General features: G+C 48.6%; 1 protein-coding gene across 1 annotated transcript in view; it reads right to left on the bottom strand.

The window, feature by feature from the left end:
* Positions 1-17,253, bottom strand: part of LOC308676584 (glycylpeptide N-tetradecanoyltransferase 2-like) — a gene marked incomplete at its 5' end in the record, with an annotated part of 182,241 nt that overhangs the window by 29,677 nt on the left and 135,311 nt on the right. Inside the window, one exon of the mRNA XM_081342462.1 lies at positions 8,995-9,139. Coding sequence (XP_081198588.1) covers positions 8,995-9,139 — 145 coding nt within the window. The remainder of the gene's footprint in view (positions 1-8,994; positions 9,140-17,253) is intronic.

The following is a 17,253-nucleotide window of genomic DNA, read 5'->3' as shown; positions in this document are numbered from 1 at the left end:
GGCTTCGGGGGGGCTCTCACCCTTCAAGCCCCAGAATTTGAACTCTGGTGGTCTAGGGGAGCTCTACCCCTACCTAAACGCTCACCCCTCCCTTCTCCCGAGGAGAGGGTTTCCGAGCCGCAAAACAGCTGATCGTCTCTGTTTTAGCAGCTCCAACAGAAAACAACGGGGCTGACGGCCGGAACGGCCACCATCGACGGAGCCTTGCCACCTGGAAGTCGACAACCAAGCCTCTTTTAACAGGTGGCCACCCTTAGTTGTATCGTGAGCAATGACTCTGGCCTCTGTAAAATTGAAAGTATGGTTGTGCTCGATAGTGTGAGCCCATACCTGAGATCGTTTTTCTTTGCACTTGATGGCCAGTTCATGCTCATAGAGCCTTGTCCAGAGGCGTTTCGTGGTCTCCCCAATGTAGTTTAGTTTAGTTTAGTTTATTAATATTTCTATACCGCCCTTCTCCTGAAGGACTCAGGGCGGTGAACAGGGCAAGAATAAAATGCGAAGTTACAAATATTAAAAGAAGATTAAATAATTGCCCATTAAAAAACAATTAATACAATACATTTATAAAAACCCCAAAAGTACAGCAATAAAAACCCCACCAATCCCCCATCAGGCCAGGCCGGCTTGTTCGAATAAAAATGTTTTTAGATCGCGGCGAAAGGAGCGAAGATCGGGCGCCATCCGGAGCTCTACCGGTAACTGATTCCATAGTTCCAGAGCGCCCACAGAGAAGGATCTCCCCCTGGGGGCCACCAATCGACATTCTCTGATTGGTGGCACCCTGAGGAGTCCCTCTCTGTGGGAACGCACAGGGCGCAGGGAGGTTGATGCCGGCAGCAGGTGTTCCCTGAGGTACTCCGGACGCCTGCCATGTAGGGCTTTAAACACCATTACTAGTACCTTGAATCTCACCCGGAAGACAACTGGTAACCAATGCAGCTCACGGAGTAGAGGTGTAACATGGGAGTATCGGGAGACTCCCAACACAACTCTCGCGGCTGCATTCTGTACCAGTTGGAGCCTCCGGGTGGTCCTCAAGGGAAGCCCCATGTAGAGAGCGTTGCAGTAGTCCAGACGAGAGGTCACGAGCGCGTGAGTGACCGTGCATAAGTCATCCCGGCCTAGATAGGGCCGCAACTGGCGCACCAGGCGAACCTGGGCGAAAGCCCCCCTAGTCACAGCCACTATGTGATCTTCCAAGGTAAGCCGTGAATCTAGGAGGACTCCCAAGTTTCGAGCCCTATCTACGGGGGGTAATAGTTCACCCCCCATGGAGAGAGATGGAATATCCAAATTGGCCCGGGATGAAGGTATGCAAAGCCACTCAGTCTTGTCGGGGTTGAGTTGAAGTCTGTTCCTCCCCATCCAGACCCGAACCGCCTCCAGGCAACGGTACATCACGTTGAGGGCATCACTGGGGTGGTTTGGGGTCGAAAGAAAAAGCTGGGTATCATCAGCGTACTGATGATACCCAACTCCAAAGCCACGAATGATCTCACCCAGCGGTTTCATATAGATGTTGAACAGGAGAGGCGAGAGGACCGACCCCTGAGGAACTCCACAAACGAGAGACCTCGCAGTCGACCTCTGCCCTCCTGTCAACACCGACTGCGAACGTCCCTGGAGATAGGAGGAGAACCACTGTAAAACTGTGCCTCCCACTCCCTGTCCCCTGAGACGCCGCAGCAAGATACCATGGTCGATGGTATCGAAAGCCGCTGAGAGGTCTAATAGGACTAGAACAGAGGAATGTCCCCTGTCCCGAGCCCTCCAGAGATCATTCACCAGTTACATGAGCAATCATTGCAGTTGATTTGGTAGACCACGGATGACATGTCGCCCGTGGATAGGGGTTCTTTAAGGCAGATTATTTGTGTGCACAGAGTCTGACTGGGTCTGTGAGCCACTCTGAAGTTATGTGCTGATAGTATTCGTGCCGCTGTTTCCAAGACGCCATGGATGTAGGGGAGTGTGACCCAGGTGGTAGTCGTTGTTCTGTCATCTGCAATCTGTGATGCTTGTTGTTGGTGGCAACATTGGATGAAATCAATAGAATATCCATTTTGTGTGCATACCTGATAAAAAGGCTTGGTTGTCCAATCAACATTCTGTTACCGTATTTCCCGGCGTATAAGACGACTGGGCATATAAGACGACTGGGCATATAAGACGACCCCCTACATTTCCTGTTAAATTATAGGGTTTGGGCTATACTCGCCGTAAAAGACTACCCCTCTTCCAACGCACAGCAAATAAAAATTAAAAAACATCAGATTTGATTTTAATATGGTAATTTTAATTCAAATGCTTATGACATGCAGGTACTTAGTAGGAAAACTGTCACTTATAAACATAAGGCTGTTTGTCATCAAACATGTAAACATAAAACAGTGCAAGTGGATAAAACATAATAATAATAATAATAATAATAATAATAATAATAATAATAATAATAATAATAATAATAATAATAATAATAATAATAATAATAATAATTTGGAAGGGACCTTGGAGGTCATCTAGTCCAACCCCCTGCTAAGGCAGGAAACCCTATACCATTTCAGACAAATGGCTGTCCAGTCTCTTCTTAAAAACTTCCAGTATTGGAGCATTCACCACTTCTGGAGGCAGGTTGTTCCACTGGTTAATTGTTCTAACTGTCAGGAAGTTTCTTCTTAGTTCTAGGTTGCTTCTCTCCTTGACTAGTTTCTATCCGTTGCTTCTTGTCCTGCTTTCAGGTGATTTGGAGAATAGCTTGGCTCCCTCTTCTTTGTGGCAGCCCCTGAGATATTGGATCCCTGCTATCATGTCACCCCTCACCCTTCTCTTCGTTAAACTACACATACCCAATTCCAGCAACCATTCCCTATTTTCCTAATTCACTTTTTCACTTTTCCTAATTCACTCTAAAGCTTTCCCTGCGCAGAGCCTTAAGTAACATCAGCTGCCTGCAATTAGTGCAGGTTCGCATCCCACCAGGCTCAAGGTTGACTCAGCCTTCCATCCTTCCGAGGTAGGTAAAATGAGGACCCAGATTGTTGGGGGCAATAAGCTGACTTTGTAATAATGTCGTGGGGGGGGCGAAAGCCATAATAAGCAGGCATATACATAGAATGAAGGCTATTGCTAAGCACATTGATTTGTGCTTTAAATTGTAAGCCGCCCTGAGTTTTCGGAGAAGGGCGGGATATAAATGGGATTTAAAAAAAAAAGACCAAATGGGAGATCCGCTCCAGGTTTTCCAGCCAGCCTGCCCGCCCAGTTCCTGAGTCAAATGTGTCCTTAGAGCTAAGCAGCTGCTCTGACTGCGGCATTCACCACCTGCCTTTCAAGTTGGGATAAATTACAGCTGCTCTTCAACTTTAGAAGGAAAGACGCCCAGACCCCAGCCTGTAAAAAATCACAGACTGCAGCTTCTACTCCAATTGGTCCCGCTTTCCCTGCGCAGACTAAATGGGAGATCCGCTCCAGGTTTTCCAGCCAGCCCTGTCCCTAAAGTTTCAGCACCCGGCGTATAAGACGACCCCTGACTTTTGAGAAGATTTTCATGGGTTAAAAAGTCGTCTTATACGACGGAAAATACGGTAACTGGCATATTGAGCTATTGCCAGCCTACCAGATGCTGCGCCATGAATTATCATGCAGGAGGACTGAATGGATGAACCAACGATCACTTCACCCCGGCATGAGCAGGGGGGCAGAGGATCGTAACCTCTCACTAGCTGATACATCAGCGCAGCAGGAGATGATGATGAGGCAGACCGGACCCATGGACATCAGGAGAGGGCACCTGACCAACGTGGACAGCGATGCCAGCATGATGGAGGAGCGACCAACCGAGACAGCAGCATCGCATGCAGGAGAGTCATCTGGGCAGCGAGACAATTGCGCACAGCAAGACGAATGCTCCCGGCAGGCAGGGCGAGTGGAGAGGGGCAGAGCGCCAAAACTTAAAACAGACGTCACCGACCTCAACAGAAATAGGATCGTTGCAATTGATTGCGGCAGGGCGGGGGCCAAATATTTATTTTATTTATTTTATTTTATTACATTTATATACCGCCCTTTCCCGAAGGACTCAGGGCGGTTTACAGGGTGATTAAAAACAAAAATACAAAAGTTAAAAACAGATTTAAAAAATTATATTCGTCCCTGCATAAGTAAAACCCCAGTTAAAATTAAAATTAAAACTAAAATTAAAATTCTCAGCCTGGACCAGAGAGCTCGAAGAGCCAGGTCTTCAGGTCCCGGCGGAATGAATGGAGGTCGGGGGCAGTCCTAAGCTCCACTGGCAGCTGGTTCCAAAGGGCAGGTGCACCCACTGAGAAGGCCCTATCCCTGGGTGTCGTCCGCCGGCAATCTCTTACCGGTGGCACCCTGAGAAGACCCTCCCTGTGGGAGCGCACTGGACGAAGGGAGCTTGATGCCGGCAGCAGGTGTTCCCTCAGATATCCCGGACCCAAGTCATTTAGGGCTTTATAGGTCATCACCAGCACCTTGAATCTCACCCGGAGGGCAACCGGGAGCCAATGCAGCTCGCGGAGTAGAGGTGTTACATGGGAGTATCGGGAAACCCCCATCACAACTCGCGCGGCCGCATTCTGCACCAGCTGAAGCCTCCGAGTGGTCCTCAAGGGCAGCCCCATGTAGAGAGCGTTGCAGTAGTCTAAACGGGAGGTCACGAGCGCATGAGTGACTGTGCGTAGGGCATCTCGGTCCAGATAGGGTCGCAACTGGCGCACCAGGCGAACCTGGGCAAAAGCCCCCCTGCTCACGGCTCCAATATGGTCTTCAAAATTGAGTCGAGAATCCAGGAGGACGCCCAAGTTGCGAGCCCTATCAATGGGGGGTAACACCTCACCCCCCATCGTTAGAGATGGAATAGTCTGGTTAACCCGAGATGCCGATATGCACAGCCACTCAGTCTTGGCGGGATTGAGACGAAGCCTGTTTCTCCCCATCCAGACCTGGACCGCCTCCAGGCAACGGGACATCACGTCGAGGGCATTGCTGGGTTGGTTCGGGGTGGAAAGAAAAAGTTGGGTATCATCAGCGTACTGATGATACCCCACCCCGAAACCACGAATGATCTCACCCAGCGGCTTCATATAGATGTTGAACAGGAGGGGCGAGAGAACCGACCCCTGAGGAACTCCACAAATGAGAGACCTCGGGGCGGATCTCTGCCCTCCCGTCAACACCGACTGCGAACGGCCCAGCAGATAGGAGGAGAACCACCGTAAAACGGTGCCTCCCACTCCCAACCCCCTGAGACGCTGCAGTAGGATACCATGGTCGATGGTATCAAAAGCCGCTGAGAGATCTAATAGGACCAGGACAGAGGAACAACCCCTGTCCCGAGCCCGCCAGAGATCATTCACCAGCGCGACCAATGCCGTCTCCGTGCTGTGTCTGGGCCTGAACCCCGATTGGTACAGGTCCAGATAATCAGTTTCCTCCAGGAACAGATGAAGCTGATGCGCCACCACACTCTCAACAACCTTCGCCAAAAAGCGAAGGTTGGAGACTGGACGATAGTTATTTAAAACAGCCGGGTCCAGGGCAGGCTTTTTGAGGAGGGGTCTCACCACCGCCTCCTTCAAGGCGGCAGGGAAGACACCCTCTTTCAAAGAAGCAGTTATTACTGCCTGGAACCAGCCTCGTGTCTCCTCCCGGGCCACATAAACTAGCCAGGAGGGGCACAGATCCAACAAACAGGTGGTGGTGCTCAGCCTCCCCATGATCCTGTCCACATCATCAGGGGAAACAGGATCGAACTCAGTCCAGATAACATGCTCAAGACCGTCCGATTCCTCCACGTCAGACTCTGCCCAGTCAGAGTCCAGACCGGTCCGGATCTGAGCGATTTTGTCCGCCACATGATGACTAAACTCCTCGGCTCGTCCCCGTAAGGGATCCTCCCTCACCTCCTGATTAAGGAGGGAGCGAGTTACCCTAAACAGGGCGGCCGGGCGATTATCTGCGGACACGATGAGAGCAGCGAAGTAGTTAGACTTCGCCGTCCTTATCGCCGCAAGACCTTATAAAGGTTCTTAACTGCAATCGGTCGGATTCGGATTGGCTGGACCTCCAACCGCTCTCTAGACCCCGTCTCCGACGCTTCATCTCCCGGAGCTCCACAGAGAACCACGGAGCCCAACGGGATCTGCGCCGGGTCAGAGGTCGCAAGGGTACAACAGTCAAGTGCCCCAGCGGCCACCCTTTCCCAGGCATCCACCAGGGCATCAACTGGGCTGTGGGTAAGGGTGATGGGTATAGACCCAAGCGCCATCTGGAACCGTTCCGGGTCCATTAGGCGCCTGGGGTGGAACCACCTGGTCGGTTCTGCAGCCCAGCGGCGGGGGGTGGCATAACGGAAGACCAGCCGCAGGAGATAATGATCTGACCATGACAGGGGAACAATGGTTGGTGAACCCCCTCCCAGATCATCCAACCACTGTCCAGACAGGAACACCAGGTCGAGAGTATGATCCCCCACATGAGTTGGGCCCTCAATAACTTGGGTCAGGCCCATGGCCGTCATGGAGGCCATGAACTCCCGAGCTAACTCAGACGACCCTCCCAGTGAAGGCAGGTTGAAGTCACCCAGAACTATAAGCCTGGGGAACTCCACCGCCAACCCTGAGAGAGTGTCGAGCAGCTCGGGCAGGGCTGTTGCCACACAGCTGGGTGCCAGGTATGTGAGCAACAAGCCCAACTGAGCCCGAGGACCACATCTCAGGAGGAGGGATTCACTCCCGGCCATCTGGACAATGGTGGTCTCCCGCGGGCATAAAGTCTCCCGGACAACCACCGCCACCCCACCACCCCTGCCCTGAGCCCGTGGCTGGTGTAGCACACGGAAACCTGGAGGGCATAACTCGGTCAGAGGAACCCCTCCCTCCGAGCCCAACCAAGTCTCCGTAATGCACACCAGATCCGCACATTCCTCCTCAATCAAGTCATGAATGAGGGGAGCCTTGTTAACGACGGATCTGGCGTTAAAATAAACCAGCCTAAGCTCAGGAACCTGATCACCCTCATCCCCGGGCAAAAGGGTGCTAACCGGAGGGTCGGAGCGCGCCACCGCTCGGAGACAGCGGGGGCGCGATCCCAGATGTTGATATGGCCCTCCGTGCAACCACCTGCTGCCATTCCCTATCGGCATGGGGATTTGAAGCCCCACCCCAACATTCACAGAACCAGCAACCACCTCCCCCAACCCCGTCCCGTCAGGACCCCTAACAGGCCCAGACTGAGTGCCGGTTAATGATTCCCTCCCCACCCTCCTATCCCTCCCCCTCCCTAACCTTTTAAAATAACCGGCTAAAAATGTATCAGGGGCCTCTTAGCGCGTCTCAACTCGAGGCCCCTATCTAAGCCCAGCCACCTCTCGGAGTCCCAACAATTGGGCTCGTCATTAAGGGGAGTGTGGAAACAGGTGGTTGGTCGTGCCCAGGAGGGAGAAACCCCCCTGAGGGCATACAGATCAGCTCCAGAGTAATGGAGACAGACCATGCAGCAATAAAATGTCCACATAGGGCAGATGTTACAAATATTTCCAATGGGTAGTTCGATGGAGTATTGTTATTCAGATGAAGTGATATTGAGTCCAGTAGGCATGTCTCTCGATCCACTAGACCAGCTCAGCTCTCACCTGAGATGGCAATCAAAAAGGAAGCCCCAGCCGTCCTCTCACTCCGGCTGAGGAGTCCAATCTGGGGTGGAGAGAAGGGAGTCCTGGGCCAAGCCCACCCCAACTGGTCTCTCATACCAGTGAAGTGGTCGATAACCAGTCCAAGACCGTCCTCCCACCACGGTCAAGTCCCAAGGCCAAACTGGACTGTCAATGGGGAGGTCTTGATTCCAGCCGGGCATTGAGATAGCTATAATACCTGCCTGCCAGCACAGGAAGCAAGCCAGGCCGCTGCCGATCTTCGGGCCGCCGGCCACTGCCGCCAGTCTGGGGGGGAGGGCAAAAAACATCCTCTCCCCCAAGCGTCCACCCGCCAGTCCAAACGATGATCCAGCGGCGAGCAAAGGCATTCCCGGCAGCAATCTAATATCCAGGCATTCACCAACAAATCCACCGAGGCCGATGTCCAGGCCCACAATCCACTGCCGCCATCCGGAAGGAGAGGGAGGGCTCCGTGCCGCCGAAAACGGCGCCTGCCAGCTGATAACAATTCTAACTCCCGATCGAATCTCCAGCCGGTGGAATCGTCGTCGCCGCCCCTCCGCACAAGCAGAGGGTATCCACGACGAGAAGACAGGAAAAGGATGCCCGCAGCATTACAGCATTGCTCTCCAGGCTGGCAGGCCGGCGACATCCGAAGCGCCGCTATCCAAAGGGGGGGGCTCAGCGCCGCCGAAAACAGCACCCAGCAGCCGTCTCTGCATCCACCACCCCCCGGAATCGCCTCACCATACCGTGCCACGGCTGGGCCTCCCTAAACTGACCCATTTAGAGCCCTTGTGGAGCGCCCGAAGCTCAAACTGCAGCCACCGCCATCTTGGGCAAACAGCCCAAGCAAACAGCAAACAAAATAGACCTGTAACGCGCTCATTAGCTAAACTGTTGGCTTCACAGACTATAAGAACGTGCTTCCCAATCCCGGCTTACACTCTGACGACATCAGCAGGTGCTGATGAAAGCTCAGTTTTAATAAAAAATTTAGTCTCGGTGATCCGTGTTTCCAGTTTTGTCACGAATATACCCAAGACTCGTATTTTTAGGACTATATATATATTGTCTTCAACTCTTTACTGCTGAAAATCTGACATAGTTTTTCAAATCCCAATTTTGCACTTGAAGTGGTAAAACCTGTTTTTAACTTAGTCTTAAAGCTGTTTTGAGTACTCAGTGGTTTCATCTGTGCCTCTGAGGTGAATGTTTTGTGATCTGTAAACTGTACATTTTTAAAAATACAACCCTATCCCACCCCAATAAACAAGGAATCAGTACTTTTTAAATTTAGTCAATAAACTTACTAAGCTTGGGTACAGGCTGTGTGTCCCAAAATTGGTATTTACGTTTGGTTGCTTCATCAATATTCTTTGCTGGGCCCTGACAGGCTGAGAGCAACTCCATAGCTCTTTGAATGTCTTGTAGCTTCTGCATTGGAATGGCTGGATTCTGCAGGCATATAATCACAGGTAAAAGGAGAATGCTATTTCATTAATACTGTCACAACTATACTGAGTTTACCACAACCTGTTGTGCTTTTTGGATATATTACACCTTGTTATCAAAGCTATCCTACAAAAAACTGTTTCCGCTTCCAGGATGAAAAACAGAGTTGTATTTAAAGCAAATATTAATTCCAGGATATATCAATAAAGTTTGTATTTAGTATATAGAGTGATCATATGGGCCCCTTGACATTGCAAATATGGAGAAGAGGAGACCATAGTAACTATATGACCTCTTATGTCTTTTCAGCATCCTGATTTTTTCATTTTTTTTCTCTTTGATGCTCCAATCAGACAAGAATCTGAGATCCTACTTCACCCAATGATATTGAATCTTGGAAGAATCAGGGCCAACAAAAGGATTTTTTTTACACAACCAGTAATTAAACTTTAGAAGTCACTACCATGAGATGTAGTGCTGGCTACCAGCTTGGTTGGACCAATTTATGGCAGTCATGGGAATCAATGGCTATTAGCTTTGATGACAATGAGACTGCCCCTGAAGGGCATCTACTGGGAGACTAGTGGGCTTCCTTGTGGCTGACCACTGTCCAAACAGACTGCTGGATTAGATGAGCTTCAGGTTTGATCCAGAAGGGTACAACTTATGTTCTTATCCTTGTAGTTTGCAACTTTACAGCACCTCAGACTATTGTTCTAAGAGTCTTTATCACCATCTTCTATGTCGTCTTTATCCTTGTGAGAGTCCTTAAGCAAGGCCTCAATGGATCTCCCTTCTTCAGTCAGCCCATCTCCTCACCCTCCCATCAGCTGGCAGACAACTCAGAGATGGACACCATCCACAGACGCCAAGATGGTTTGGAAACCGAAGGGCAGAATTTAACAGATAATATGCATTAGATGCTCCAGCAGCTGCAAATTTTAGTTCAACAATTGCTTCTTCCACCACACTCCTGGCTGTTTACCAGAGAGATTTACAGGAGTCTCAACCAAAATGAGAATGTTTCTTGCTCAGTGTGAAGTATTCATTCATTCATCCCTGATTGCGCAATTCAGATGTGGCCTGAATGATAAGACTGTGAACAAATCCAACAGGCAAGGAGCCCCCTGCTATACACTGGATGAAATCTAAATATCCTGCATAACAATTGAATCCTGTTTCGCAGAAATCCGAGCTCACTCTAACCGTCGCCAACTGCCACTTCCCAGGCTACCTTCTCCTGTCTCTATTCCACACACCCCAACTGCTCCTGATCAAGATGGGGAAGAACTGATGCAAACTGGGACAGCCAGACAAGCCCCCACCATGGAAGAACAGCAGAGATGCAGGGAGTTAGCTCTCTGTTTCTACTGTGGATAACCTGGACATGTGGTCAAGGACTGCCCTTCAAAACCACCCAAGAAAGGAGACAAATGTCCTAGCAGCTCCTCCACTACCAACTGCCCAGATCACAAACCCCAGGACCAAGGAAATGGCAACAGTCTCTCCCACAAAAGCTCACAGGAGGGTCTCACCAAGTATTGAAAGGGGTTCACAGACAACCATGCTAAGTTACATTGTTATGCATTGATTCTGTTGTATTCCTCCTCTCTAGTTGTGAAAAAACCCTACCTGCTCTGATAGATTCAGCAGCAACAGCTAACTTACAGGTGAAACTTGAAAAATTAGAATATCGTGCAAAAGTTCATTTATTTCAGTAATGCAACTTAAAAGGGGAAACTAATATATGAGATAGACTTATTACATGCAAAGCAAGATAGTTCAAGCCGTGAGTTGTCATAATTGTGATGATTATGGCGTACAGCTCATGAAAACCCCAAATCCACAATCTCAGAAAATTAGAATATTACATGCAATCAATAAAACAAGGAGTGTACATAGAACAATATCGGACCTCTGAAAAGTATAAGCATGCATATGTACTCAGTACTTGGTTTGGGCCCCTTTTGCAGCAATTACTGCCTCAATGCAGAGTGGCATCTTTCTCATCTTTCTCTTGGCAATGCCCCATAGATTCTCTATGGGGTTCAGGTCAGGCGAGTTTGCTGGCCAATCAAGCACAGTAATCCCACGGTCATTGAACCAGGTTTTGGTGCTTTTGGCAGTGTGCGCAGGTGCCAAGTCCTGCTGGAAAATGAAGTCAGCATCCCCATAAAGCTCATCTGCGGAAGGAAGCATGAAGTGCTCCAAAATCTCCTGGTAGACGGCTGTGTTGACCCTGGACTTAATGAAGCACAGTGGACCAACACCAGCAGATGACATGGCTCCCCAAATCAACACAGACTGGAAACTTCACACTGGACTTCAAGCATCTTGCAGTGTGTGTCTCTCCATTCTTCCTCCATTTTTCCTGATCTCACTGATACATTTGTAGTTCTTTACCTGGTGACATTTTGATTTACTCTGAGGATGAATAAGAATAAGAAGTGGAAAGAGGGGCACATAACTAAGGCAGAATATCAGCAAATAGCCCGTGCCTGCAAAGATGAAGTGAGGGAAGCTAAGGCTCAAAATGAACTAAGGCTTGAGACGAAAGTCAAAAATAGCAGTGTTCCAATATCTCAGGGGCTGCCACAAAGAAGAGGGAGTCAACCTATTCTCCAAAGCACCTGAAAGCAGGACAAGAAGCAATGGATGGAAACTAGTCAAGGAGAGAAGCAACCTAGAACTAAGGAGAAACTTCCTGACAGTTAGAACAATTAACCAGTGGAACAACCTGCCTCCAGAAGCGGTGAATGCTCCAACACTGGAAGTTTTTAAGAAGAGACTGGACAGCCATTTGTCTGAAATGGTATAGGGTTTCCTGCCTGAGCAGGGGGTTGGACTAGATGACCTCCAAGGTCCCTTCCAACTTATACTTATACTTATACTTACTTATAATTATTATTATTATTATTATTATTATTATTATTATTATTATTATTATTATTATTATTATTATTATTATTATTATCTCAGCACACAGAACATGTACGTACAATTTAGAATAGAATAGAACAGAACAGAACAGAACAGAACAGAACAGAATAACAAAGTTGGAAGGGACCCTGCAGGTCATCTAGAGCAACCCCCTGCCCAAGCAGGAGTCCCTACACCATTTCTGACAGATGGCAGTCCAGTCTCTTCTTGAAAGCCTCCAGTGCTGAAGTACCAACAAGATCTGAAGGCAGTCTGTTCCATTGGTTGATTGTTCTCATGGTCAGGAAATTTCTCCTTATTTCCAGGTTGAATCTCTCCTTGATCAGTTTCCATCCGTTATTCCTTGTCTGGCCTTCAGGTGCTTTGGAAAATAGGTTGACCCCCTCCTCTCTGTGACAGCCCCTCAACTATTGGAACACTGCTATCATGTCTCTACTGGTCCTTCTCTTCACTAGACTAGCCATGCCCAGTTCCTGTAACTGTTCTTCATATGTTTTAGCCTCCAGTCCCCTAATCATCATTGTTGCTGTTCTCTGCATTGTTTCTAGAGTCACAACATCTTTTTATAGTGTGGGGACCAAAATTGGTTGCAGTATTCTAGGTGTGGTCTTACTAAGGCTTTATAGAGTGGTATTAGTACCTCACGTGATCTTGATTGAATCCCTCTGTTAATGCAACTTAGGCAAAGCAAAGCAAGGTAGCAAGATGTCAGTAACAGCAAGTGTGGCTAGAAAAATGCAACGCTTGTTCCCAACAAACGCCCATCCCCACGGCGCCTCTTTAAATCTTATTCCCCAGGTGAGCCTTGTGAAGAGGGGCAGGGCACCCTCCTTCCGAGTAGTCGGGTCGCCCTGCACTGACTCTGCCTCCTCTCCATTCTCCATGCTTGGGGATCAGACGTGGGAGACAGTTGCTCGTCTCCGGAGCTCCTCTGCTCTACTGCCTGCCATTTCCTCCCCACTCGTTCAGTCATCCTGCACCCTCTCTTCCTCCCTGGCAACCCAAGGGTCCCGAGACTGCCTTGTCCCCCTCCTCCAGTCATTCCTCCTGGGCCAGAGAGGCAGCACCATCTCCCTCCATTGGCCCCAGCTCCATCTCCTCCTCAGAACCTGGCTCCAATGGGGCCATGACAGAATCATGGCTTTTTTTGTAGAATTATTAACCATTGGCTCTGCTGGATGTACAGTTTGTCCCCCATCCAAGCTAGGCCATCTTGCATTGTATATTCACCCTTGTGCATTTGGAACCATTTGTCTTCCTCTAAGGCTGCTTTTAGGGCATCTTTTAGATCATTGGCTATTTGGGTTTTCGCTTTGGCTTGTGCCCGGGTGGTAACTGGGGCCACCAGTTGCCTGGAGTGGATGACTGACCTAATCACCTCCGGCTTTGAACTATTGTATCGTGGCAGCCTGGATAGAGCATCTGCTAGGACGTTTTTCCCCCCTGGGAGGTATCGTAACATGAAGTTGAATCAGTTAAAGTATTGGGCCCACGAGGGTTGTTTGGGTGATAGTCTCCAGGGTTTTTTCAAGGCTTCTAAGTTTTTATGGTCAGTCCATACTTCAAATGGGTTTTTCCCCCCTTCTAGGAAATGTCTCCAACTTAGGAGCACCCAGCACACTGCATAGGCTTCCTTCTCCCAAATCGGCCATCTCCACTCCATCTCATTAAACTTTTTAGAAGTGTAAGCACATGGCTGTAGGATCTCCAGCTCATTTTCCTGCAGAAGCACCATGCCCATTTTGACACCACTGGCATCAGCCTGAATGACGAAGGGGGCATTGGGGTCTGGGTGTTTCAGCACTGGCTCGGCTATGAACAGGTGTTTAAGCTTTTTGAATGCGGCTTGGCATTCCATAGTCCATTTAAGCAGCTGGCTGGGCTTGGGCTTTCCCTCCCCTTTTCTCTTTAGCAGGTTGGTGATGGGGAGGGCTATTTGGACAAAGTAGGGAATGAATTAGCAGTAAAAGTTTGCAAATCCCAGGAAACTTTGTAGTTGCTTCTGGGTATGGGGAGGAGCCCACTCTAGTACTGCCTGCACCTTTTCAGGGTCCATCTCTAGCCTCTCATGGGAAATACAGTAGCCCAGATAGTCAATTTTACTCCGGTGAAATTCACATTTGGATAGCTTAGCATACAGTTTGGCCGCTTGAAGTTTTTTGAGCACAGCTCTGGCTAGTTTTACGTGTTCTGCCATGGTCTCAGTATAGATTAAAATGTCACCAGGTAAACTAACACTCCCTTGTACAGGTGTTCATGCAGCACTTCATTTATCAGCTGCATGAACACAGCAGGGACCTCTTGCAATCCGAAAGGGAGGACTCAGAATTGGAAAAATACTAAGAAGGAATTGAAAGCCATTTTCCACTCATTCCCTGCCTTGATCCTATCCCGGTAGTATGCCTCCCGCAAATCCAATTTGGTGAAGACCTTTCCCTTGGCCAAATGGTCTAGCATGTCCTTCATCAAAGGGAGGGGGGTAGATGTTTTCCATGCAGACAGCATTAAGCCCCCATTAGTCAACGCATAGATGAAGGGACCCATCCTTCTTTTCTGTAAGTCACCCCAGGCGTAGCCTGCGCGGAGCAGCACAGCCAAAGACATGGCAGCCAGGCAGTGGGGACAAGACTCTGCCCTCGTGCCCGATCATGTGCAGATAATGCTGTGGGGTGCGGACAGAGGGTGTGGCCATGATGGTGCTGGACCTTCTGGGCGATCTGCTGTCACAGGGCGTGGAGGCGGTGGGTGGCCCTGCGGGCAGGAGCAGAGGGAGCAGGGCAGGGGCAAGGTGGGTTTTGTGCACTCGGTCTCTAAAAGGATCGCCATCACTGGAAAAGGTGGTACTTGGCTCAACAGCAGTACATATGACAGGGATCTGGGAGTCCTAGTGGACAGCCACTTAAGTATGAGCCAGTAGTGTTCTGCAGCTGCCAAAAAAGCCAATGCAGTCCTAGGTTGCATTAACAGAGGCATAGAATCTAGATCATCTGAAGTGTTAATACTGCTTTATAATGCCTTGGTAAGACCACACCTGGAATACAGTAATCCATCCAGTTTTGGTCATCATGATACAAAACAGATGTTGAGACTCTAGAAAAAGTGCAGACAAGAGCAACAAAGATGATTAGGGGACTGGAGGCTGCAAGAATTGGGTATGTCTAGTCTAATTAAAAGAAGGACTAGATGTGACATGACAGCAGTCTTCCAATATCTAAGGGGCTGCCACAAAGAAGAGGGAGTCAACATCTCCAAAGCACCTGAAGGCAGGACAAGAAGCAATGGATGGAAACGTATCAAAGAGAGATCCAACCTAGAACTAAGGAGAAATTTCCTGACAGTGAGAACAATTAATCAGTGCAATGGTTTGTCTTTAGAGGTTTTGGGTACTCCAACACTGGAGGTTTTTAAGAAGAGATTGGACAGCCATTTGCCTGAAATGGTATAGGGTCTCCTGCTTCAGCAGGGGGTTGGACTAAAAGACCTGTAAGGTCGCTTCCAATTCTGTTATTCTGTTATTCTATTACTTTCTCTATTTTATGGTTCCACAAGTTCTTCTTTGCAGGCAAATGGCATTATTATTATTATTGATCATCGCACAGTCAGCCAGATATTCAGACTGGATTTGGCATTTTTGTCTACCTATCGAGTCCTTACCAAGGACCTGGGATACGCAGATGTGGATGTTTGATGGTATTACAGATATCATCGCAGGATGGAAACAGTTCCTAGTAAGGCCACCTTTTGCAATTGACTAATGACGAATTTGTCAATGCCAATGGTGTTCAAGTGGTGCTCCAGTTGTTTTGGGATTGCACCCAAGGCACCTATTACTATTGGTACTACCCTTGCTTGGCTTTGGTCCAGTCTTTCTATTTCTATTTGTAGGTCTTTGTATTTTGTTATCTTCTCCAGTTCTTTCTCATCTATTCTGCTGTCTCCAGGCACTGCCACGCCACTATCCAGACTTTTTTGTCTTTTTTATCGACATTTCCTCTTCATGGATTACTGCCTTGTTGTGGCGAAGGGGCTTGCGTAATTCAATGAAGCTATGAGCTATGCCGTGCAGGGCCACCCAAGACGGAAAGCTCATAGCAGAGAGTTCTGACAAAACGTGATCCACTGGAGAAGGAAATGGCAACCCACTCCAGTATCTTTCCCATGAAAACCCTATGGACAGTACCAAAAGGCAAAACGATATGACGCTGGAAGATGAGCCCCTCAGGTCGGAAGGCGTCCAATATGCTACCGGGGAAGAACAAAGGGCTAGTACTAGTAGCGCCAGAAAGAATGAAGCGACTGGGCCAAAGCCGAAAGGACGCTCAGCTGTGGATGTGTCTGGTGGTGAAAGGAAAGTCCGATGCTGTAAAGATTTTTTCTCCATAGGAACCTGGAATGTAAGATCCATGAATCAAGGAAAGCTGGACGTGGTCAAACAAGAGATGACAAGACTGAACATCGACATCTTAGGAATCAGCGAACTAAAATGGACAGGAATGGGTGAATTTAATTCAGATGACCATCAGGTATACTACTGCGGGCAAGAATCCCTCAGAAGAAATGGAGTAGCCTTCATAGTCAATAAAAGAGTAGGAAAAGCAATACTGGGATACAATCCTCAAAATGACAGAATGATCTCAGTTCGAATCCAAGGCAAACCATTCAATATCACAGTAGTCCAAGTCTATGCCCCAACCACCAGTGCTGAAGAGGATGAAATTGACTGGTTCTATGAAGCCCTACAGCACCTTATAAAACTAACACCAAAAAATGATGTTCTTATCATCATGGGGGATTGGAATGCTAAAGTAGGAAGCCAAAAGATAACCGGAATAACAGGCAAGTTTGGCCTTGGAGTACAAAACGAAGCAGGGCACAGGCTGATAGAATTTTGTCAAGAGAATACGATGGTCATAGCAAACACTCTTTTCCAACAACCCAAGAGACGGCTCTACACATGGACATCACCAGACGGTCAACACAGAAATCAGATTGACTATGTGCTCTGCAGCCAAAGATGGAGAAGCTCTATACAGTCAGTAAAAACAAGACCAGGAGCTGACTGTGGCTCAGACCATGAGCTTCTCGTTGCAAAGTTTAGGCTTAAACTGAAGAAAGTAGGGAAAAGCACTAGGCCACTCAAGTATGAATTAAATCATATCCCTGAGGAAAGGAGGGAA

Source organism: Vipera berus (genome assembly GCF_964194415.1).
Source record: "Vipera berus genome assembly, chromosome: W".
Taxonomy (NCBI): domain Eukaryota; kingdom Metazoa; phylum Chordata; class Lepidosauria; order Squamata; family Viperidae; genus Vipera; species Vipera berus.
The sequence above is the reverse complement of the archived record's forward strand: the minus strand, read 5'-3'. Positions and strand labels throughout refer to the sequence as shown.